Source organism: Bos javanicus, chromosome 23 (genome assembly GCF_032452875.1).
Source record: "Bos javanicus breed banteng chromosome 23, ARS-OSU_banteng_1.0, whole genome shotgun sequence".
Taxonomy (NCBI): domain Eukaryota; kingdom Metazoa; phylum Chordata; class Mammalia; order Artiodactyla; family Bovidae; genus Bos; species Bos javanicus.
Window position 1 is genome coordinate 3,145,755 of NC_083890.1, and position 26,023 is coordinate 3,171,777.

Consider the following 26,023-nt stretch of genomic DNA (forward strand, 5'->3'; position numbering starts at 1 on the left):
AGATGACAAAATTTAAGCTCAAAGTAGAAGGAAGGAAATAATAAAGAGCAGAAATCAATGAAATGGAGAGCAGACCAAAAGGAGAGAAATTATCAACTAAAAACAGTTCACTCTTTGAAATGATCAAATAAACTGATAAACTTCAAGTTAGTGAAGAGGAAAACAAAAATTACCAATATTAGGGGAAAAATGAGATGATATCATCAGCAATCCTAAAGAAATAAAAAGTATATAATAAAGGAATACTACTATGAACAACTTCACACTGGTACATTTGACCATCAAGGTAAAATGGACAAATTTCTCGCAAAACATCATTCTCCAAAACTGACATGAAGAAGAAGAACAGGTCCTAGAGTGAATTTTCAACAAATCAGTGGAATAGGTAGCTCCAAACACCCGTCCTTCCACATACAACACTGAAATACACGCCTAAACTGTTGGGCAGAAACAACTTTCTCAAAAGTTTGGAAAATCCTCAAAGGGTCACAGCAACAAAGCAAACACTGAATCCAGACAAAGATCACACAAACACCAGTATGGGGACTGCCCTGGTGGTGAAGTGGATAGGAATCTACCTGCCAATGCAGGGGACACGGTTCCATCCCTATCTAGGAAGATTCCACACGCCTCAGAGCAACTAAGCCCACGCACCACAACCACTGAGCCTGTACTCCACAGCAAGAGAAGCCAGCGCAATGAGAGGCCCGTACACAGCAGTGACGAGTAGCCCCTGCTCACTGCAACTTGAGAAAGCCCACACAAAAGCAACAGAGACCCAGTGCAGCCAAAAACAAATAATTAAAAAAACAAACAAACAAACAGTGGGAAAGCCTAGTGGTATCTTCACTTGCCCTTTCCCCACCACCTCACTATCCCTCCCTGCAGCAGCCCATACTCCTGGTGTGGGACCCTCGTCCCTGGCTCCAGGCAGAGCAGAGCAGAGCAGAAGTCACAACTTACTGCTTTTGTTCTATCCTGTATCTGAAGGCATCGTCTATTTTACAAGCTCAGGCCCCACACCGGGCAGAAAAGCAGTCTGCGTGGCTCAGAAACACTGTGAGGCAGACAAAAAGCCCATGGCCTGGGGTAAAAGATGATGGGTGAGACATACAATAGAACACCTAATATCTGGGAGGAAAAGCCATGAAGAGAATTTCCTTGGGAAATTAGGGCATTCAAAAGCACCTCTGTGTCCTGGGGAATTCAGTAACCAGGCACATACCCAGTACAGGATGCACGCTCAGAAAATGCCTGAGAAGACACTGAGCCTTCGCCACTGGCTGGTCTGCAGGCTCAGTGCACGCTTGCGTGCTAAGTCACTCCAACTGTGCTGGACTCTTTGGCCTGCCAGACTCCTCCGTCCATAGGATTTCCCAGGCAAGAATACCGGAGGGGGTTGCCATTTCCTCCACCAGGGGATCTTCCCGACCTGGGGATGGAACCTGAGTCTCCTGTGGCTCTTGCAGTGCAGGCAGATTCTTTACCACTGTGCCACCAGGCTCAGTGCACAGCTGGCTAAATGTTGAAGGTGCTAGCACAGAGCTGAAGCTCAGGAGAGATTGTTGTTTGCTCCTGGTATTCAAAGAAATCTCTGTCAAAACAATAGTTGAAAACAAGCTAAAGGAACAGAGACTTCAGTAACCAAAAATGACAAGGAGTACAGTTTTTGCAAAAATAATCTGGAACTAAGCACATGGACAATTACAGCCTTTGACAATCACAAACAGCACACCAAGGGGAAGACAGAGAATCTGATTTCCAAAGTACTACATTATAATATTTGCACATCCAATTTTCATCAAAAACACAAATAATACAAAGAAACAGTAAAGTATACAAAGTGAAAAAAATTGCATTAAATTGTCCCTGAGGACACCTAGATATTGAATTTACTAAACAAAGACTTTAAACCAGCTGTCTTACGTTCTAAGACCTAGAGTAAACCATGAGCAAAGCAGTAAAGCAAATTGTGAAAACAATGTATGAACAAAATAGAATATCATAAAGAGGTGGATATTATGAAAGGCCACCAAATAGAAATTCTGGAGCTGAAAAGTACAACTAAAGTGAAAAATCTGTTACAGGAGTTTAACAAAATTAAGCAGATAGAAAAAAGAATCAACAGAGTTTAAATGTCCCAAATTTGATAAAAGATATGAATCTACACATCCAAGAAGCCCAACAAACTCCAAACAGGAGAAACTCAAAGAGATTCATGTTGAAGACATGTTACAGTTAAACTGTCAAAAGCCAAAGTCAACAGAAGCAGCAAGAGGAAAGCAACTCATCACGTGTAAGCCGTTTCTAATAAGACGAACAGCTTATTTCTCATAAAGATCATGGAGGCCAGAAGACAGTGAGAGAACATATTTAAAATGCTATAAGAAAAAACAAACAAAAATCTGTCAAGTAAGAATTCTGTATCTACAAAGAATGGAGGAGTAATCAAGACTTTCCCAGACAAAAACTAAAGGAATCTGTTATTAGCAAATCTGCCCTCCAAGAGATGCTAAGGGAATCCTTCAGGTTGAAATGATAGGAAATTAGACAGTGATTCAAAGCTACATGAAGAAATATAGAACACTTACAGCAAATATGTCCTTGTTTTTCTCTGTTATGGCTAAGTCTGTATTTCCCTTATTCTCTTTTCTCTCTGCCTTTATTTCATTCTCTTTGAAAGAGAGGTAATATGACTAAATAAGAAAGAACTCAGCAATAGGAGTTAGAAGGCCTATACTAAATCATGCTCCACTCATTTGGAGGCTATGAATCTGAAAGCAAATTACTAAATGTTTGAAGACTAAGTTTTTATGAAAAATAGGAGAAATATTCTGACTCTTATAGGTTGTTAAAATTAACAGCACTTTTAAATGTGTTAGGTTTTTTTCATATACAATTCAAGTAAAAACTGAACACAGTAGTCTCTTCTTTCTCTGTTCTTTAAACTGGCCACAGAGTTATACTGTTTTACTGTTTACGTTATAGTTTTACTATTTGTTATAATATTAATAATTGTACTGACAACTGCTATTAGTTGAAGGAACTCTAAGGCAAACTGATGACATTTACAGAAAGATGGTTTTACATTAGCAGCAACCCACATATTGCTGTCTTCTACTTCTTTTCCAGGGATTTGGGTCAGAATACCTCTATTGAACATGTATACTTCAGAGCAGACCTTATGCTATGCTATGCTATGCTAAGTCACTTCAGTTGTGTCCGACTCTGTGTGACCCCATAGACGGCAGCCCACCAGGCTCCCCCGTCCCTGGGATTCTCCAGGCAAGAACACTGGAGTGGGTTGCCATTTCCTTCTCCAATGCATGAAAGTGAAAAGTGAAAGTGAAGTCGCTCAGTCGTGTCTGACTCCCAGTGACCCCATGGACTGCAGCCTACCAGGCTCCTCCGTCCATGGGATTTTCCAGGCAAGAGTACTGGAGTGGGGTGCTGTTGCCTTCTCCACAGAGCAGACCTTAGGTGCAGGTAAACAGTGAATACTGATAATAATCACCATCATGGGGAATTCCCTGGTTCCATGCTTTCACTACTAAAGGTGTGGGTTTGATCCCTGCTTGGGGAACTAAGATTCCCACAAGCAGCAGCAACCAATTCAGTACTGCTTACCATGTGCTGGCTACTCCAGTAAGGCAGGTATACTAGTATTTCTGTTTTTAAAACTGAGGAAACTGACACACAGTGAAGTTAAGGGACTTGGAAAATATTATATCACTCAGAGACCAAAGCTGAGACTACCTAGGATCTTTATAATGGGCTTGGGTAGTTAAAGACTCTGACAGGTCTACAGAGAATAACAAAGATTGAGATAATCACAGCGGGGGGAGAGGAGGCCACAAAAGAAACTGCCTTTTCCCAGGGCAAAGTCACAAGCAAATTGACCCTGCTTTTTACCACCCATTTGTCAGGCTTTTAAAATGCTGTGTTGAGGAGAGAAGGAATGAGAGGAGATTGGAGAAGTTTTGCTACTGGGTTTGGACTAGAACATCACTTTGCTTCCATGGTGCAAAGTCAACTCAATCACCCAATATTCTCCAGCCAAATGGTTTCTGTCTTAATTTCCTTAATCCAGTTATAGGGAGCTGGGTCCTAGCAGCCCTAACTTATTTTGTTTGTTAGAAGTGTATTCATTCAACGATCATTTAGTGCTAAAACCCTGTGCTAGTTGTTACTGAAATAAAGATAAATAAAACATGATCCTACTCCTTGAATGGCTCACAGTCTGGTGGGCATGAGAAATACAAACAAAAAAATGTTTAAACCAGAGGGAGTCTGGAGATGGGAGCCGCTAGCTTTCTCTAAAGATGGAAGATCTAAGAGGCAGTGATCATACAAAACTGTCTACAAAGTGGCAATTCAACCTAAGAGATGATATTTGAGCTGGTTCTTGCTGGGTGAAAAGGAAGGGAAAGGAAGGCACTGGAGGCAAGTACAGAGGAGGCCGCCGCTCAGTAACTTAGAGTGGACACTGTGTGCTTCTCATACTCATTTTACATAAAGCAGGAAATGAAAACACACGTGACACCACTTTGATTTTCTTGGGATTAGAGCATTATATCTCTGCTTCATAGGACAGTTAATTAAAAGTTTAAAGTATCTTTACTTGAATCCACTAATGTAATACTTTTTCCAAACTAAGACATGATAAAAATGTAAAAACTCTCAAAATCTCCCAGTCATAAAAAGTGTAACATAGATACAAAATGCTAGAAATTCTGATACATACTCAGTGATACAGATCTCAGATTTCCTGGGTTAGCTAGGAGCCCACAGGACTGTGGATGTTTTTCAAGTGTGGTTATTTAAAAGTTATAATTTTGTTTGGCACTTTCCATGGGATTAGTCATGGGTAGTAAGTGAAGACTGCGAAGTCTTAAGTACTTAGGTGCTCAGTGGTATTTCTCTTTTCGTGGACTTCATAAACAACTTAGCTGGCAGTTTCTGTTTAAAACTCACAAACGTTCTTTCATCTGTTTAACCTGTCATTATGTGGCTGCTTAGCACCGAGCCAGACCTCGCAAGACCATGTTGGGAAAACAAGCTGGTCAGAAAACTTGCTTCCAATTAAGCTGTTGACTTACTGCCGATTTTGTTTAACTAATGAATTTTGACTATAAGAAAGATCAGTCTTCTCTGAATAGAATCTTCCCTGAAAAGAATCAATTGCACTGCCAGACTCAATTCCCTACCCGAGACAGCACACAGTGTGCTCCTAGTCAGATCCATCGTACTCTAGAGCAGCGCCCGCAAACAGAAGCGCAGCAGCGGGCCATTCCTTGTGCCCGTTTTGCCACGCCTCCTTCCCTAAGTATACATTCCACTCTCAAGTCTCCACCAACCACCACATTGGAACGTATATTAAGACTCCTACTGTGGCAATTCCCTGGGGGTCCAGTGGTTAAGACTCCATGCTTCCACAGCAGAGGGCATGGGTTCCATCCCAGGTTGAGGAACTAGGATCCCACATGCTGTGTGGCGTGGCCAAAAAATTAAAAAAAAAAAAAAAAAAGACTCCTACTATTGTTCCTGAATGTTAAAGATGCTAATATGAGAGTTTCAACTTTCAGTAAGCTTATTTTCCAAAATCCTGTTGTTTCATTTCCTGCCCAGGATTATTAAAAAGCACAATCTGTTACGGAAAACCCACAGTAAAAGCTGGGACTTACATCACAACCAAACAGTGGCAGCTGGTAAATGATTTGATGTGAAGTGATATAAAAAGTTCTCTTAAACCTATGAAGGGAAACATACCTAATTTATAGAAAAAATCTTGTAATACTCAGATATAAGTGCTTGCTTTCATAGTTTCACTGCATAACTTTTAATATTTTAAATTTAATACTATTTAAATAAAAATTAGGAAACCAAAATCCTTTCTTAGCCCCAGGACAGCAACCTTTTTCTGCAAAGGGTCAAAAAATAATTATTTTAGGTTTGGTTGCGGGATGGGGCAGGATGAGAAAGCAACAGCACAGACCATACTTACACAAGAGTGTGGACAGGCTCCGGTAAAACCTCATTCATTCTAGTCCCTAAATTATCTTACACAAGGAAATGCAAACTATCCTTTACATGAAAGAACAGCTTTAAAAAACCAAACAAGACACAGTGCGAGGAGGGGGATGAAGAAAGAGAGGAAGAAATTATAAAACATAGAATCAAGTAGGTGAAGGGTTAACTCCAGTAGGTTACCTTCTGCGGATCTGAATTCTTCTCCCACTGAAGCACTTTTTATACCCAGGTTATCATCACTGTCACATTCTGTAAGGAAGAATCAATAAACGCAAATGTACTTCTGAAAAAGTTACTGTGCCATTAATTGACGTACTCTAAAATGGTATGACTTTCAATGACTCCTCCACTCCTCCCATACCCAAGCTTACTAATTACAATCCATTAGTATTACACATCTTTCCCTAGTTTTTTTTTAAAAATGATTACCAAATACTACTACATAAATCAAGAAAAAATAAAAATGAATGAAATAGGTAATTCACTTTTAGCTCTATATTCAAAAGATTATTTGAAAAAGTTTTTTTGTATGTTTAGGAAATAAGTTCCAGCATTTTTTTAAAAACTGTAAATTTTAAAAAGCTAATTTATTTGGATCCAGCAAATAAACTCCAAAGTTTCATTTGCATTAAATCATCTTTAAAAGATTTCTTAGTGGTGACAGAAAAAATTCTCCTGTAGTTTGAAAATCATAAGCATTCATCTCTACAGAGATGTAGGTTTATTATTAATAATGCCTCTGCATGCCACAAACTCAGTTGATGTCTTTTATGCTTACTAATGAGAGACCTAAGGCTTTAAAATAATGAATGACAGCCACTTAAAACATGAACATGGTACCATCAGGGACCTGGCTTTCACTTTCACTACATTTAAATCAATTTCTATCAGAGTGACTGAATCAGGGTTTAAATAACTGAATACAAATCATATGGACATATATATATGAAAACATGTAAAATCCTAAAATATACATTTAAAAATTAATCAATTTACCATAGTCTACAAATAGAAACCACTGTATAACTCTTACATTCCTTTAGTGCAAAAATTTGTTATGTCATCTTTTGCTGTTCCAGCAAAAACAATGTTTTTTTCTACAATATGTTATATACACTTACTACTTCAAATATTTCAAGCTATGTCTTAGTGAAATAAAACATTATATTTACAATTTGAAGAACAGAAAAATTAATTCTTCAAACATTAGGAACAAAGAAAATGCCCAAGCTTTCCATTATTATAATTCAAAGTCAAGGCCAGTCAAAAGCAGTGTGTTGTAACTGGTCTAAATAACCCATCACTGCAGTGAAGGCCTATGTAGTCCTGGGCTACACAGGGCTATGAGTTTGACACTAGGTTGTAAACATTTTTAAAGGTTTCTTTTGCCTCAATCAGCACCACCCATAGAACAGAGAAAATCATGAATAATTTTTTCTGTCTTCAGTACCTTGCATAGAATTAACTGTACCATACGGAAAGAGGCAGACAGAAGCTCAGAATTAGACTTAACAGCTATTTCACATAATGCCTATTCAACAGGGCACGCCACTGCTTCAGTCGCCTACACTTTCACAGCAGGGTAAACTCATTGCTCAGTTTTTAAGATGGCTTTAGAAACCTGTGTAATTGGTACCAACCTCCATCCCACTCATTTCAAAATGAAGACACAAACCAAAAAAATACAACAAAGTCCCAGGGTCATAAACCAGGTGGCCACGGACTGTGTTCAGATTCAACAAAAACCATCTTGAAACATACTATGCTTTAAAGAGACTTAACTAAAGTAAAGTCTTTAAACAGTAAACAGACTTTACTAAAGTCTGTTTTCAATTTAAATTCAGTAATTCATAACAGCCTATACTCTAGTTCACCCTTGTATTACTGAAGAAAAACTATTCTAGGCAAGTTCAAACTTTATATAAAATTCAAAGGAAGATGTTTAATTACTGAAGAACTATAAACACCTGAATACACAAAACTGTTTTTAAAGAGAAAATCTTACATAAAGCAAATCAATATTGTTGAACTAACCTATAAGATAATGTCAAGTTCTTTACACAAACAGATCTTTAAGAGCTTATATAAAAACAAGTAGCAGTTATTTTATCTTACAAAGAGCGTGACAACCAGGAGCAACATCACACAGTGCAAATAAAAATGCTGCTGACATGGTTCCTTTGACTCAAGCAGCCCTCACAAACGGTGACTGCAATTTTCTACAGTCAAAAGAAAGAAAACAGGGCTTCCTAGTTGACTTACAAAAGATCCTGGGGAACTTACAAAAGATCCTGGGGAACTTACAATGACAAGTTGGCTATGTTTGACAATCAGCTTACTTTTTAAAGGACCAGAATGCACAATCAAATCTTTTTATCTTCTACAAAAAGAAAAAGCATCTTCCTGTTATTTTTTTAAGCATTCATAGTTGGTATCTACACATGCTCTGCAAAGTCATTAGACTGTAGCACAGCGTCTCTCATCTTCATTCTTCAAGGACGTGGTAAGAGCCAACAACGCACACTAGACTCTCTAACATAAAACTGGGGCTTCGCATCAGTGAAAACCTGTCTCCGCAGATGATGGCTGTCTGGCCCTAGGCAGCTATTTCAACATTTCTGGGCCTCTGTTCTGTCATGTACAAAAGGAGAAGACCTAACATATCCCACCTCACAGTGCTGCAAGGAGGAGTAAACACGCGGAAGAAGTTCTTTGAATGTTATAAACCATCTTCAACACTACAAATACAAAAAACACCTAGCATGGCAGCCGGCATACAGTAGGTCCTCAATAAAAAGATTAGTTCCCTTTTTCTTCTTTAAAACAACACTGAAGTGACAAGTGATGTCTGCATCTTTGAAATATGAGGCCTGAGTTAGAATGAACACATATTTGTGAATAAGATGTGAAAGGTTTAAAAAAAGAAAAAGCCTACCAGGCTCCTCTGACCGGGATCACTAGAAAGCATCCATGTATCTTGGTAAACTTTTAAAAAGTGACAATCAGTACTAAAATAGAACTAATAGAAGGATAAGGGGCCCATGGGTGTCAACTCAGGACAGGTTAGTATCGTTACATGTCTCCACAGGGATATGCATATACTGTAATCAAAGTGCTGCTGCTGGAGCCCTGATGCACAGGAGACTGAGTTTACAGGGCAGAAACCATGACACATTCAAATCTTAATCTTAACTTAAAGCCTCATCCTGCTACAGAGAGTAACTGATTTACCCCAAACAGTACCCACAGTAATATTCCACCCCTGTGAGAGTGCGGGGTGCACACCGACCGCGAGGTCTGTGCTCTGAGAAATGCTTCTCAGTTCTAATGCATATTAAATACCATTTCTTACCAAAAACTCTTATTATTCTTAAGGCCATTTGTTAGGAAAGGTGAAGGAATAAAGTTACCCACAAAAATCACTGGTCTTTGATTTTCTAATCAGTTATAAAGTTTATTGTTTGGCCACTTAATTTTAATAATTTTCATTACTTTTAAAATGCATTGGCTATAGCACATGAAAAGATGCTTATTTGGAAAATGGAAATGAAGACCAAAATGAGATACCACTGTGTACCCATTAGGATGGTTATCAAAAACAAAAATCAGAAAATAACAATTGTTGGCAAGGATGTAGAGAAACTGAAGCCTCATGACCTACTGGTGGGAATGTAAAATATTATAGTCCATGTGGAAAATAATATGGAGGTTTCTCAAAAAATTAGAATAGAGTTACCATGTTACCTAGCAACCACACTTCTGGGCATATACTCACAGAAACTAACGGAGGGTCTGGAAGAGACGCCTGCCCCCATGCTTACAGCAACATGACTCACAACAGCTAAAGCATGAACACGCACCAAGTGACCACCAATGGGTAAACAGATAGCAAAAGGGGGCACAGACATACAACGGAGCACTACTCAGCCTTAAAAAGGACCCTTCGACACAGGCTGTAACATGGGTAAAACCTGAGGAAACGTTTTTCTCAGTGAAATAATAAGCCAGTCACAAAAACAGAAAGGCTGCATGATTTCACTTACAGGACACACTCAGGGTAGTCACATTCATAGACAGAAGACAGAATGCTGGCTCCCCACGGGCTGGGGGAAGGACAGTGGGGAGTTACTGTTTAATGGGCATGGGGTTTCAGTTGTCAAGATGAAAGGAGTCCTGGGGATGGATGGTGGTGATGGCCACACAGCAATGTGAATGCAGTTAACACCATACAACAGGTTTCCCAGGTGGCTCAGTGATAAAGAATCTGCCTTCAATGAAGATCTGGGTTCGATTCCTGGGTTGGGACGATCCCGTGGAGAAGGAAATGGAAGCTCATTCCAGTATTTTTGCCTGAAAAATCCCATGAACAGAGGAGCCTGGCAGGCTACAGTCCATGGGGTCACAAAGAGGCGGACGTGACTGAGTGACTTCACACAAACACACCTCGCAACTGGACATTTCAGAATGGTTAACATGGTAAATCTTACATGTGAAAGTGTTAGCTGCTCAGTCGTGTCCAACTCTGCAACCCCACAGACTGTAGCCCCCCAGGCTCCTCTGTCCATGGAATTCTCCAGGCAAGAATACTAGAGTGGGTAACCATTCCCTTCTCCAGGGTATCTTCCCAACCCAGGGATCAAACCTGGGTCTCCTACATTGCAGTTGGGTTCTTTACCATCTGAGTCATCAGGGAAGCCCAAAAGCATGTATATTTTGGTTCAATTAAAAAAAGAAAACAGTGGAGAGAAAATCTAAAAAATATATATATAGTGGCTGGGAATCATGTTTCCTTTTTATGGTATTAATGATTAATAATACCTACTATTTACTGAGCACCTATGTGCTTTCTGGGCTTCCCTTATAGCTCAGATGGTAAAGAATCCGCCTGCAATGCAGGAGACTCTGGTTCGACTCCTGGATTGGGAAGATCTGCTGGAGAAGGTATAGGCTACCCACTCCAGTATTCTTGGGCTTCCCTTGTAGCTCAGCTGGTAAGAATCCGCCTGCGATGCAGGAGACCTGGGTTCGATCCCTGGGTTGGGAAGATCTGCTCGAGAAGGGAAAGGCTACCCACTCCAATATTCTTGGGCTTCCCTTGTGGCTCAGCTGGTAAAGAATCCACCTGCAATGCAGGAGACCTGGGTTCGATCCCTGGGTTGGGAGGATCTGCTGGAGAAGGGAAAGACTACCCACTCCAGTATTCTGGCCTGGAGAACTCAATGGACTATACAGTCCACGGGGGTGCAAAGAGTTGGACTCTAGACACTATACATGTCACTAATTCTTACAGACTTATAGATATGAAAGTGAGACTCACAGAAAGTTGAATATCTTTACCTGAAATCACACTGCTAGGAAGCAGCTACCTTAGCATTTGAACAAATGCCCATGGACTTCTTTATACACTGCATCGCCTCTGTTTATTTATCACAAAAATTCAAAATAAAGTACACATGTGCCCCCAAAGAGCAGTAAGTTCAAACGAGCACTGACTATGAATAAATGATTTTAAAAATATGTAGAGGATAAGAAATATTCATAAAAGAACTTCAGTATATAACAATAACCTACACCTTACCTCTAACCCTAACATACCCATGCAGACCTATTTATATGCAGCTTTCACTCCAAATAAAGTTGAAAGAAAGGCAAAATCATAACAGCTCTCAATACCAAAGCAATGCTCCCAAGAGCAGCAGGAGGAAGACAAGGGGGTTGGCCTAGGTGGCAAAGGTGAAAATTAAATATTTTATGAGATTATTACATAGATGTTTTTAAGGATCGGGGAAGGGATGATAAAAGAATGGAAGAAAAAGTGGTTAAAAAAAGCCACGGACACAGGGAATTCTACTCAGTACTCAGTAACGCCCTGTACGGGAAAAGAATCTACAAAAGAGGATTTACAGGTATATGTACAACTGACTCACTTGGCTGTAACCTGAAACTAACACAACATTGTAAATCAACTATACTCCAATAAAAATATTAACTAACATTTTTTTAAAAAGAAAGAAAAGAAAAAAAAAAGCCACAAACAGAAAAAGCAAGTGAATGAAAACAAAAACTACAGAACAGGAAGATAAAATTCAGTACTACAATATGACATAAATAAGCAAAACAGAGTTGACTTTCCTTTAAAGAGCACGAGTGTGCCAGCAGCTCAATGGCTCCTAACTTTGAATTTATCCATTGCAATGAGTGACCAGAGCAAAGTTCTTCACAACAGATCTTCAATCAAAATGCGGCTCTACATATATGAAATGCAGAAATTAGCAAGGAGGAGGGCATACTTGGGAAATGTAAAGGCAAATAATAAACATTCCAAGAAGTAGTCAGTTTCTCACTGAAGTCAGTCATCAGTATCTTTAAACTCTTTTCATGGCTGCAACTTATTAGGATATTTAAAAACTATTCTTTTATTCTCTCCTACCCACATTTACTTCAGAAATTAAAAAAACAAAAACAAAAAATACCCATCTGGGTCCCTAGAATTATACCCTTTCCTAAATATTGGTTAGTTAAACTGGCCCCCAGCATGCCCATTCACTGAACAATCTCAGAAAGGCAGAGAGAGTGCAGGACAGAGGCTCCTAGTCCTTCAAGGTCATAAAATCGCTCAGGGCTTCGTTCTATTACTGCCAACCTCCTAAATGCTCTTTTTTTTTGGTATTGCCATATTTACTGCTTTCTGGTTTCTCCTATAAGCACTTTGCTTTCTGAAAAACTGAAGATAAATTTAGAATTTCCAAAACAAAATGAAGATCCAGATTCTGAGCTTTACAAAACTCTAATAGCATATTTCAAACCATTAAATATACGAATATAAATTTTATCCTTCAGACGAAAAAGGGCTCCAGAAAATCACGAATTCATTCTCCTTCTAACACACTCAAAATGAAAGCAGACAAGGAATGAAACACAACAAAAGCATGAGCGCGTGGCAGCTTAGTGAGCAGGCGGCAGGGCAGAGTGGACAGCAGTTTATTGGCTTCTCTCAGCAGTGAAGTCTCCTCCTTTTGGGCGGTTTGCCCCGAGGCTGCAGCTGCATACCTTTGGTGGTGTCAGATATGCTATTTAACAAGGCACACATCATATCTCCCTCCAAGTGGTGAGGGTTGAGTATATGTGCTGGCCTCTGAGTCTTCTTAAACTGATTCTCTAGCTCCAGAAAACCTTGATCTCCTGAGAGGATGGTGAAAGGAATCTGCTTGGGCAGCTGTTCATCTAGACGGCCAGCCTAAGTTGGAACAAACGGCACACGTCAAATCAGCATCTGTGCTTCCAATCAAGTTACAGCTGTTTCAGAATGAACGCCTACCTAGAAAGGTATATTTCACATGTCCCCTTGCTCCCACTAAAGTATGATATAAAGATCTCATTCACAAATAAAATATATTAATACCGTATTTTAAAAATGTAAAGTGCTGCCAATTTTAAGATAAACTGTTTAGTATGCCACTAAGACAGAAAGAAAAAAAGAGGAGGCCCCCATATAAAGGTGGAACAGTAGTAACAGGGCTAAAGTAAGCAAAGTAACAGTAAGGCAAGCAAGCTCAACCTTAAAACTGGCTAGATGGAAAAAGAAATTATCTTGTGGTTTAAAATATAAGCAGCAATCAACAAATCTACAGAGTAAATTCATGTTATCAGTGTGACACAGAAAAGCTTAAGCAGAAAATTTAATTTAAGCTAGGTCTCAGGTGGGTCATTTCTCCAGGCGACTAGCCGAGACAGAAGCAAATGCAGATTCCACCTGGGCCAACAGTGACTATCACGGGGCGTGCTCATTTCAGATGTTAAACGTGGAAGCGCCTCATGCGTCAGGAGTGACACCTCCTGATCATTTATTCTAGAAACAGTTAAGGTTCTACTGTGCATAGCCGAGGGCTGGCTAGAACTGGGGATGAAGCAGTACTGCGTTCTGCATCCCCGCATTCCTGCTCCCAACGGTCTTAAGTAGAACTTGATGCAAAAGGTTTTACACAAAAGACACAGCACTGAAAAGGAATCTACAGTGTCATTACGATTTAAGTGGGAGAATTAATCAAAAGGGTCCTAGATTCACAGCAGATTCTGAATAAAGCAATGACTCACGTGCATACATATGGCGAAATCAGCAGCATCTTTTCTCTTGCTGCAGCGAGGATGCAGGAAGAAGCAGCCGATGCGGTTCAGGTAGTTGTAGACCTTACAGTGGACCGGGGGCTTCCAGTTGGTGTTTCCCCCTGTCGTATTTAGAATAATAACAACACTGTTGTTTACAACAGGCATAAACGGAGTCAAATAGAAGAAGCCAGAACAGAAGAGCAGACACAACTGAAAATTCCATAAGGAAAAACAAATACTAGGAAAAAAATGTTTCTAGAAAGAAAGTACCAGAGTAGAAGGCAGAACAGGCAGTTCCAGCACAGGGATCACGAGAGTGCTGCTGAAACCTCAGGAAAGTAGACACCTGCCCCAAACCTGACTAGTAAGCGGAAGACTCACAGGGACGTTAAGCAGAATCACAGTAATGTGTGTGAAATTCTTTGGTGGTGTTCTACATGAATGTATGCATTAGTGGATTTTTTACGAGTACGTTAAGGCTGCTCACTGAAGTTAAAAAGTGGTCAATCAGGAAAGCTGGACTTACTAAAAGCCTTATCCAGGTCAGTGGGTTTCTATCTTAAGTCCTACTCCTCTTCTTTGTATACGGTTTCCTGTACGTTAAGGCTGCTCACTGAAGTTAAAAAGTGGTCAATCAGGAAAGCTGGACTTACTAAAAGCCTTATCCAGGTCAGTGGGTTTCTATCTTAAGTCCTACTCCTCTTCTTTGTATACGGTTTCCTATCAAACGTGGCAAATGCACCGTATTTCATTGTACTGTGCTTTAATACTGTTGTTTTTTTTATTACTAATAAAAGTCTGTGACAACTTTGCCTTGAGTGGGCTTATCAATGTCATTTATCAAACAGCATTTGCTAACTTTCTGTCACATTTTGATGATATTCATGACATTTCACACTTTTCCATCATTGTTATGATGGTGATCACTGATGTTACCATTGTAACTGCTTGGGTGCACCACAAACCATGCCATACAAGACAGCAAACTTAACTAACACGTGTTCTGTGCATTCTCATCGCTCCACCGACTTGCCTTCACTGCCTTTCTGCCCTTTTGGGCATCCTACACCCTGAGACACAATATTGAAAGTAGGCCAATTAATAACCCCACAATGGCCTCTAAGTGTTCTAGTGAAATGAAGAGTCTCACATTTCTCAAATTAAACCAAAAGCTAGCAGTGATTAAGCTCAGTGAGAAAGGAATGTCCAAAGACAAGACAGGCTTAAATGCAGGCCTGTAGCTAGATGACCATCATATGATGACCATTATATCTACTGCTGTGGGCAAGAATCCCTTAGAGAAATGGAGAAGCCACACAATAAAAGAGACCAAAATGCAGTACTTAGATGCAATTTCAAAAATGACAGAATGATCTCTGTTCGTTTCCAAGGCAAACTATTCAATATCACAGTAATTAAAATCTATGCCCCAACCAGTAATGCTGAAGAAGCTGAAGTTGAACGGTTCTATGAAGACCTACAAGACATTCTAGAACTAACACCAAAAACACATGTCCTCTTCATTATAAGGGACTAGAATGCAAAAGTAGGAAGTCAAGAAACACCTGGAGTAACACACAAATTTGGCCTTGGGAGTATAGAATGAAGCAGGGCAAAGGCTAATACAGCTTTGCCAAGAGAACGCACTGGTCATAGCAAAAACCCTCTCCCAACAACATAAGAGAAGACTCTACACATGGACATCACCAGGTGGTCAATACCAAAATCAGATTGATTATATTCTTTGCAGCCATAGACAGAGAAATTCTATATGGTCAGCAAAAACAAGACCAGGAGCTGACTGTGGCTTAGAGCATGAACTCCTTATTGTCAAATTCAGACTTAAACGGAAGAAAGTAGGGGAAACCACTAGACCATTCAGGTATGACCTAAATCAAATCCCTTACAATTATATAGTGGAAGTGACAAATAGATTCAGTGGATTAGATATGACAGGTAGAGTGCCTGAAGAACTATGGATGGTGGTTCATGACCTCCTGTACAAACAGGAGGCAGGGATCAAGATCATCCCTAAGGAAAAGAAATGCAAAAAGGCAAAAGGGTTGTCTGAGGAGGACTTACAAATAGCTGTGAAAAGAAGAGAACCTAAAGGCAAAGGAGAAAAGGAAAGCTATACCCATTTGAACACCGAGTTCCAAAGAATAGCAAGGAGAGATAAGAAAGCCTTCCTCGGTGACCAGTGCAAAGAAATTGAGGAAAACAATAGAGTGGGCAAGTCTAGAGATGTCTTCAAGAAAATTAGAGATACGAAGGGAACATTTCATGCAAAGATGGGCTCAATAAAGGACAAAAATGGTATGGACCTGCCAGAAGCAGAAGATATTAAGAAGAGGTGGCAAGAATACACAGAAGAACTATACAAAAAAGATCTCCATGACCCAGATAATCACAACAGTGTGATCACTCACCTAGAGCCAGACATCATGGAATGTGAAGTCAAGTGGGCCTTAGGAAGCATCACTATAAACAAAGCTGGTGGAGGTGATGGAATTCCCATTGAGCTATTTCAAATCCTAAAAGATGATGCTGTGAAAGTGCTGCACTCAATACGTCAGCAAATTTGGAAAACTCAGCAGTGGCCACAGGACTGGAAAAGGTCAGTTTTCATTCCAATCCCAAAGGAAGGCAATGCTAAAGAATGTTCAAACTACCGCACAATTGCACTCATCTCACACGCTAGTAAAGTAATGCTCAAAATTCTCCAAGCCAGGAACAGTACATGAACCGTGAACTTCCAGATGTTCAAGCTGGATTTAGAAAAAGTACAGGAACCAGAGATGAAATTGCCAACATCCACTGGATCACTGAAAACCTAAGAGAGTTCCAGAAAAACATCTTTTTCTGCTTTATTGACTATGCCAAAGCCTTTGATTGTGTGGATCACAACACACTGCGGAAAATTCTTCAAGAGCTGGGAATACCAGACCACCTGACCTGCCTCTTGAGAAATCTGTATGTAGGTAAAGAAGCAACAGTTAAGAGCTGGACATGGAACAACAGACTGGTTCCAAATTGGCAAAGGAGTACATCAAGGCTATATACTGTCACCCTGCTTATTTAACATATGCAGAGTATATCATGCAAACTGATGACAAGCTGGAATAAAGATCACAGGGAGAAATATCAACAACCTCAGATATGCAGATGATACCAGCCTAATGGCAAAAAGTGAAAAGGAACTACAGAGACTCTTGATGAGGGTGAGAGGAGAGTGAAAAAAGCCGGCTTAAAACCCAGCATACAGAAAACTAAGATCATAGCATCCAGTCCTATCACTTCATGGCAGACAGACAGGGAAGTAATGGAAACTGTGACAGATTCTTTTTCTTAGGCTCCAAAATCACTGTGAACAGTGGTGACTGCAGCCATGAAATTAAAACACACTTGCTCCTTGGAAGAAAAGCTATGACAAACCTAGACAGCATATTAAAAAACAGTGACATCACTCTGCTGGCAAAGGTCCGTCTAGTCAAAGCTATGGTTTTTTGCAATAGTCATGTACGGATCTGAGAGTTGGGCCACAAAGAAGGCCAAGCGCCAAAGTATTGATGCTTTCTAATTGTGGTGCTGGAGAAGACTCCTGAGAGTCCCCTGGACAATCAGGAGATTGAACCAGTCAATGCAAAGGAAATCAACCCTAAATATTCATTGGAAGGACTGATGCTGAAGCTGAAGCTCCAATACTTTGGCCATCTTGGGCATCTGATGCAAAGTGTCAACTCATTCGAAAAGCCCCTGATGCTGGGAAAGATTGGGGGGGTGGGGAGAAGGGGACGACAGAGGATGAGATGGTTGGGTGACATCACCAACTCAACAGACATGAGTTTGAGCAAGCTCTGAGAGATACTGAAGGACAGGAAAACCTGGTGTGCTGCAGTCCGTGGGGTTGCAAAGAGTTGGACGTGACTGAGCAACTGAGCAACAATGCAGTTACAGTTATCAAAGCAGTATGGTCGTGGCATAAATACAGAAATATAGATCAACGGAACAGGACAGAAAACCCAGACATAAGCCCAACCAGTTATGGCCAGCTAATCCATGACAAAGTAGGCGAGTTTACACAATGGTGGCAAGACAGTCTCTTCAACAAATGGTGCTGGGAAAACTGAACAGCGACATGTAAAAAAATTAAGTTAACTCATTCCTTAATTCCATATGCAAAAATAAGCTCAAAATGGATTAAAGATCTTAACGTGAGACAAGACTATATAAACTCTTAGAGGAAAACACAGGCAGAACATGCTCTAACATAAATTACAGCAGCATCTTTTTTCATCCATCTCCCAGAATAATGAAATACAAACAAAAATAAATAAATGGGACCTACTTAAACTCAAAAACTTTTGCACAGCAAAGGAAACAATAAACAAAATGAAAGACAACTCACAGAATGGGAGAAAATATTTGCAAATGATGTGACTGATAGGGATTAGTCTCCAAAATTGACATTTTATGACACTTAACAGCATCAAAACAAATAACCCACTCAAAAAATGGGCAGAGACCTGAACATACATTTCTCCAATGAGGACATACAGATACACCTATGAACAGATTTCAGTATCTCTAAGAATTAGAGAAATGCAAATGAAAACTACAATGAGGTATCCTGTCACACCAGTCAGAACAGTTATCTTCAAAAAACCCACAAGCAACAACTGCTGGAAAGACTGTGGTGAAAAGGCAACCCTGTTATACTCTTGGCTGCAATGTAACCTGGTACAGCCAGTATGGAGAACAGTACGGAGGTTCCTGAAAACACTGAACAGAGCTACCATATGACCCTGCAATCCCACTCCTGGGCATACAGCTGGAGAAAAACACGATCCGAAAGGAGACACGCACCCCTGTCCTTCACTAACTGCAGCACTGTTTACAACAGGCAAGACAGGAAAGCAATTTAAACGTCAATCAACAGAGGAACAGATAAACAAGATGTGGTACATATATACGATGGTGTATTACTCAGCCATTAAAGAGAGTGAAAGAATGCCATTCGCAGCAACATGGATGGACCTAGAGAATGTCATATGAGTGAAGTCTGTCAGACAGAGAAGGAGAAATGTTGTATGAATCCCTTACGTGTGGAATCGAAAAAGAAATAATACAAATGAACTTACTTACAAAACAGACAGAGGCTCACAGAGTTAGAAAACTTACGGTTGCCAGGGGAAAGGGATAGTTAGGGACTTTGGGAAGGCCGTGTACAAACTGCTATTTAAAATGATAACCAAGAGGAACTACCGTATAGCACGTGGAGCACTGCCCAATGTGTGCGCCAGCCAGGAGGGAGGAGCTCTCGGGGGAGAAGGGATACACGTATATGTATGGCTGAGTCCCTTTGCTGTTCACCTGAAACTACCACAACATTATAATTGGCTATACACCAACACAAAATAAAAAATTTAAAGTTTAAAAAAAAAACTCATGATTGGGGAAGATGTGAAAAGGTCAAAATACCAACAGCAACAGGAGTTTGGAAAAAGTTGATTCCAACTCTCATGGATGACTTGGAGGGGTTCAAGAACTCAGTAGAAAAGGGAACTGCAGATGTGGCGCAAAGAGCAAGAGAACCAGAATCAGAAGTAGAGTCTGAAGATGTGACTGAACTGCTGCAATCTCAAGATAAACCTTTAATGGATGATGAGCAAGGAAAGTGGTTTTTTGAGAATGAATCTACTCTAGTGAAGATGCTGTGATGACTGTCGAAATGACAAGTAAGGATTTGAAATATCACATAAATTTAGCTGATAAAACAGCAGCAGGGTTTGAGAGGATCGATTCCAGTTTTGAAAGAAGTTCTACTGTGGGTAAAACGCTATCACACAGCACTGCAGACTACAAAGAAATCATTCATGAAAGGAAGAGTCAGTCAATGCAGCAAACTTGATTTTAAGAAATTGCCACAGCCGTCCCAACCTTCAGCAACCACCACCCAAATCAGTCAATAGGCATCAACATAGAGGCAAGATACCACCCCCGCCAGCTGAAAGATTATGACTCACTGAAGGCTAAGGTAATACTTAGCGTTTTATAGCAATAAGATGTCTTTCAATTAAGACATATTTTAAGACATAATGTTCTTGCCCACTTAACAGACTACAGTAATACTGTAAACATGACTTTTATATGCATAGAGAAACCAAAAAATTCGTGTGACTTGCAGTGGTCTGGAATTGAAACTGCAGTATTTACTGGGTGTGCCTATACGCAAGAGGCTCACTGTACTAAATCTCAGTTAATCAAAGAGAAGTCTCTCTCTCAGGTTTGGTCAATGGCTTATAAAGACATTCAGTGTGTGGCCAAACCAACCTGAATGCACCCAATCTCATGTCATCTCAGAAGCTGAGCCTGGTTAGTACCTGAATGGGAGATTCATACAAAGATGCACATTTATAAGCAGTAAGGAAGAACTGAAGAGGCAGTTATGGAGAAAACACAGTAATTCTGTAGCTACAAGGTCCAAGCTCAAAAGCTAACTCTATTATTTTTATACTTTGCAAAAAAAAAATAAACTTCTCAGCCTAATTCCTTATATTTAAAGGGAGAAAATTATAATAATCAGTAAGCATGGGCTCCCCTGGTGGTTTCAGGTGGTAACGAATTCACCTGCATTGCAGGAGACCCAGGTTCAATCCCTGGGTCAGGAAAATCCCCCGGAGAAGGGAAATGGCTACCCACTCCAGTATTCTTACCTGGAGAATTCCAGACAGAGGAGCCTGACTGGTTACAGTCCATCGGGTCACAAAGAATCAGACATGACTGAGCGACTATTTTTCTTTAAAAAAAAAAAAACAAACCAGTACCTGGCATACTGTAGGTATTGAATAAAAAGGCTCTTTCAATCTGTAGCTACAGATTTATAAACTGTGGGTCCATCAAAAAGAGCTAACACCCATCACAGAGAAATGCAAGGAGAAAAATATTCTAGCACTGTAACTATAATGCAAGGTGACAAAATTTCAATTTTGTTTCTATCTCCTATTCAGGAAGGTTCAAGAAGAGTCCTTTTAAAGCAAAACATATTCTAAGGTGTGTGTAGGGAGTGGGAGAGGTAGCCTCAAATGTTTTTCTTATTGCCATACCTTGAAAGCCCCAAATAAATGTTCCTTGGTTAAGATGCCCTGGTAGGTGACCAAAAAAGTTGGACCAGTTATCGAAGTCAACAAAGACTATGTGAGTCATAGTTCTCAGGTAATCCAAGTCTGGGAGCTCAACAACCTCTTCATCTGAGAAAAAAGAAACATCGACAGGAATTTGAGAAGAATTAGCTAAAAACTTTTCAACTTGTCAACTTAACATTAATCTTGCATGTGTTTTTACTTCTATCTAAGCCATGTTGTGAAATCCAAATGACACAGTATATTTATATCAGATAAAAATATTTTGAATATTTCAGAAATGATTGTCCTTTCTACAAATATGTGCCACTGATCCTGGCTTTCTTTAAAAGTCATTTATAAAGGTAATTTTTTTTTTTTTAATTAGTGTATTGGAAGATCTAGAAGACCAGGCTTTAAGGCTAAGTAACTAAAACTCGCACCATTCATCAAAATAAACTTTACAGGTTACTTGCTAAGAACTTTCTTGCTACCAGGAGTCTGTTCTTTTCCTAACCTGGACTGATCTATCGGCATGCCTCTGGCTCCATGCTACGCCCTGGAGCGCAGACGTGAGACAGCCCACACGCTGCTCCTGGGCACCTCCTGCAAAGACACCTCTTCTCCGCTCTCCCGGGGCCTCTCCGCTCTGACCCTCTCCAACTCTTGTTCTCCCTCCTCTTCCCTCCCGTCACACCTCTTCACTTTGACAGGGCCTTAAGAGTTTCCAGCGGTAGCAATGAAGACCCTGAATGTTTAAACTCTTTTTAAAACAGACAGCTTCTCAGTTCAGTTCAGTAGCTCAGTCGTGTTCGACTCTCTGTGACCCCATGAACCGCAGCACACCAGGCCTCCCTGTCCTTCACCATCTCCCAGAGTTCACTCAGACACATGTCCATCAAGTCGGTGATGCCATCCAGCCATCTCATCCTCTGTCGTCCCTTCTCCTCCTGCCCCCAATCCCTCCCAGCATCAGAGTCTTTTCCAATGAGTCAACTCTTCGCATCAGGTGGCCAAAGTACCAGAGTTTCAGCTTTAGCATCATTCCTTCCAAAGAAATCCCAGGGCTGATCTCCTTTAGAATGGACTGGTTGGATCTCCTTGCAGTCCAAGGGACTCTCAAGAGTCTTCTCCAACACCACAGTTCAAAAGCATCAATTCTTCGGCACTCAGCTTTCTTCACAGCTTCTATTCCACCTAATAAAGACTGCCTCAGAAACAGCCTGCCATTCTTTCTCATTTCTAAACCATTTTCTTATCTCTTTTCTTAAAATACTCAGTAATTTAGATTTAGATATGACAATGACCTCTTGTCAAATATAAACCAACACAAATTCCCCAAAAAGAAAAGAACAGAACATAAAACAGTATGGCCACGGTTCCACTGTTAGAAGAAGAGTTGAATGGGGCTGGAGTACATCATTTAATCAACATAAAACACATGGCTAATGGTGATGGCAAGAGCTACCTGTGCTACAGAGCAAGTCTAAAAATTCAGTAGTTCATAACAATATTTTATTAGCCGAAACTTTTACATATCCTCATTTTTCCACTCTACACTGCATTAGTCAATTTTTATTTAAAAGAATATATAATTAAAGTTATACTCAAAAGGAAACAATCATACTTCTAAACAAAATAAAAACTTGCACTCTTGTAGAGTTCTTCAATCTTATTGTAGAAGTCTAGAGTAATCCATACTCTGAATTCCGTATTCTGCCTGGTTTCTTGTTTCCACTTAACAACTCAATTCCTAATTGCTATTTTAACTCTAAGTACAAGCTTTGCTTCCAAAAAGGAATAAGGAAAATATATTCTCAAGTAATCTTTAAGATTTCTCAGAGAATAAGGCCAAAATAGAAACAGAAATCACTGACTTATCTTCTACTGAATTTTAGTCTAAATGATGTAATGGGCAGTGTACTTTCAAATCTGACTTTCAGAAAACCATCCATTTTCCTTATCTTTAAAAATTCCCAAGTCCTTTGGAAAAGAAAATAAAACGGTATCTAAAATACCTATTAGTGTAACAGGTATTCTTTGTCCCCTCAGGTTAAGAGGGTAGTTGCACGAAGCAGCAGGAACACGGATCTCTGTACCCGCTGCAGAAACGATTACCCCATCTCACCCAACCCCGGGCAGCTGCCCCTGGCCCGCGCCTATCAATCACCAGCACGTGGGACGCCCCGCGTCAGAGCTGGTTACCTGCCGTACCTGCGCTCTGGCCGCTCAGCTCCATCTCAGCGGCTCTGTCCGGTTCTGCAGTCTGCAGCCCGTCTGCGGTCTGTCTGGGCTTTCTCTCTGCCCGGGCGGGTGGTGGGCTCTTGGGCTCGGCCGAAAGGCGGGCCCCCACCGGTCCCCGCAGCGAGCAGTGCTTCGTGTGGAAGTGCTGCTGCGCGCTCTCGGGGTCCTGGAAGGCCTTGGTGCACGTGCCGCACTTGATGAGGCCCCGCGGCGGGGTCTCCAGGTCCGCGTGCGCCTGGCGCACGTGCGTGTGCAGGTCACCGAGGCTCTGAGTTGTGGCTGAGCAAACGCCACAGCGGAACCACAGGCGGCCCTGGCCCAGCAGGGTCTGCAGACAGCGGCCGTGGTCCTCCCGCCTGTTGACTTTGCAGAGGTAGCTCTCGCGGCAGCCGCAGGTCAGCAGATTACCCGTCTCTATTACTGGAAAATCACTCTCCGTTTTAATGGAAGGTTCCGTTTTTTCTGACACAAATACATAGTCTGTGCTGTGGTGCTCCTTATAATGAGTCAAAAATGCATCTTCCACATTAAAACTCAGATCGCAAAGCCCGCAGAAGTACTTCATCTTTACCTCACTGTTGTGCTCATCTTGGCAATGTCGTTGTAGTGTTTCCATCTTGTGAAAAGTCTTTTTGCAATGGGTGCAGCTGTACCTGTGAAACTGGTGACTTGTTAAAGACATGCAGTGTTGCTTTACGCATTCTTGGGAGTCAAACATATCTTCACAAATTCGGCATTGCCATTTACCCCTCGGAGGACGGTTTGCTGGGGAGTGATCAACAATAGTAAGAGCTGAAGAAGGATTCTCAGCAGTCAGATCACTCACCAGCGCGGTAGAGGATGATGGCAAAGTGTCACCTGCCACCTCATCCGTCTCATAAAAATACCTGTGTCCACTGTGAAACTCAGTCACATGGGCCATTATAGCCTCTTTCCTCCTCAATTCCTTTTTGCATGTCCGACACCAGAAAAGAAAGTTATTTAAATGTGCCCCTCCGTGAATGCGGCTCATGTGTAAACGGATGACTCCCAAATCTTCACACACCTTCCCACAGACCACACACTTGTAACACATTGTGTTTGCTGAGAAAACATGCTTTTCTACTGCATCTTCACTTGGGAAGCGTTGATGGCATTCACAAAACCAGGTTTTAACAAGTGACCTTTCCTTCTGAAAACAAACCACACCCCCAAGGCTTTTAACTCCTAAATTCATCTTCTTTTTTGGAACAGTGCTGCAATCCTGTGAGCTAGATTCTTGAGAGGACATATTTCTTTTCAGTGATGAAAATTTTGACCCATCTTGCAACAGGTGCAGGTCAGAAAGAGGTTTGTTCCCTTCATTGCTGTGGCAATAAAGTAAAATTGATTCTTCCATTGAGTTAATGACTCGGACTTTGTGTCCTAAATTCTGCTTGTGATTCCAGGTACTGGTTTCATCCACAAAGACATGGTTGCAGTGTGGACAGTAACCTCTCAGGAGGAATTTCTCTGCCACCTGAGCAATGCTCTTCTCAGCTAGAGCTACAGGACCAGCATTTCGACAACGAACTCTAAATTGGATAAAAAGATAAACTTGTAAGTATTTCTAAATGCAGTATCTCTGCTTTTTATTGTAGTAATTATTAAGTAAACATGTGTACATAAGCACTAAAGATTGTTTTTCAACAAAGAGGCAGATGATATAATAATATCCTATCTACCTGAACATTACCTACATTTTGTTTAATCCAGACAAGTTTTAGAAAAGTAGAAACAATGTAAAATGCACTGATAGGAATGTTATGAGACAAGCAGGTAACTAACCTCTCTATGGTACAGAGGAACACGACAGTGACATTCTCAACAACCTGGTACCTGTTCTTTAAGAATGGACTGATTTTAGGTCAGGAACATGCCATGCTCGTGGTTGCTTTTACACTAAAAAGTGTCCAACATCACTGTTCATCAGGGAAATCCAGATTAAAACCACAATGAGACTCTCAAAAGAACAACTAAAATGAAACAAGACTGGTAACAGCAAACCTTGGCAAGGATGTAGAGAAACTGCAACTCTCTCACCTGGCTGGTAGAAACATGCACCAGTACACACTGTGAGAAGAGACTTATAAAATTAAATACGCATCTACTCTTTGATCTCGCAATTCCAATCCTAGATATTTATCCAAGAGAAATGAAGACATATGTCTATAAAATGATTTGTATAAGATATATGTAATAGCTTTATTCACAATAGCTAAAAACTGAAAAAAATCCAAAAGTCCATCAACATGAGAATGAATAAGCAAATTGTGCTATGTTATTCACAAATAAAAAAGAACAATGAACTAAACAATATGGATGAATTGTACAGATGCTATGACAAATACAAAAGAGTACATACTATACATGATTCCATTTACATAAAGATCTAGAGGAGATATATCAATGTAAGGTAGAAAAAATATCCGAACAGACTGCCTGGGGATGAGATGGTGGGAGATGACCAGGAAGGGAAGGATGGGTTGACAGCTGTATCCAGT

General features: G+C 40.5%; 1 protein-coding gene across 3 annotated transcripts in view; it reads right to left on the minus strand.

Annotated features, from left to right (window-relative positions):
- ZNF451 (zinc finger protein 451) overlaps positions 1–26,023 on the minus strand; it is a 90,661-nt gene that overhangs the window by 10,194 nt on the left and 54,444 nt on the right. For 2 of the 3 annotated variants that reach the window (XM_061397776.1, XM_061397777.1), the window contains exons 10-14: positions 23,472–25,054; positions 21,243–21,386; positions 14,125–14,255; positions 13,081–13,267; positions 6,211–6,279 (exon numbers count right to left, since the gene is read on the minus strand). In XM_061397776.1, the coding sequence (XP_061253760.1) occupies positions 6,211–6,279; positions 13,081–13,267; positions 14,125–14,255; positions 21,243–21,386; positions 23,472–25,054 (2,114 nt within the window). The remainder of the gene's footprint in view (positions 1–6,210; positions 6,280–13,080; positions 13,268–14,124; positions 14,256–21,242; positions 21,387–23,471; positions 25,055–26,023) is intronic. The other variant, XM_061397778.1, reaches the window with a different exon arrangement.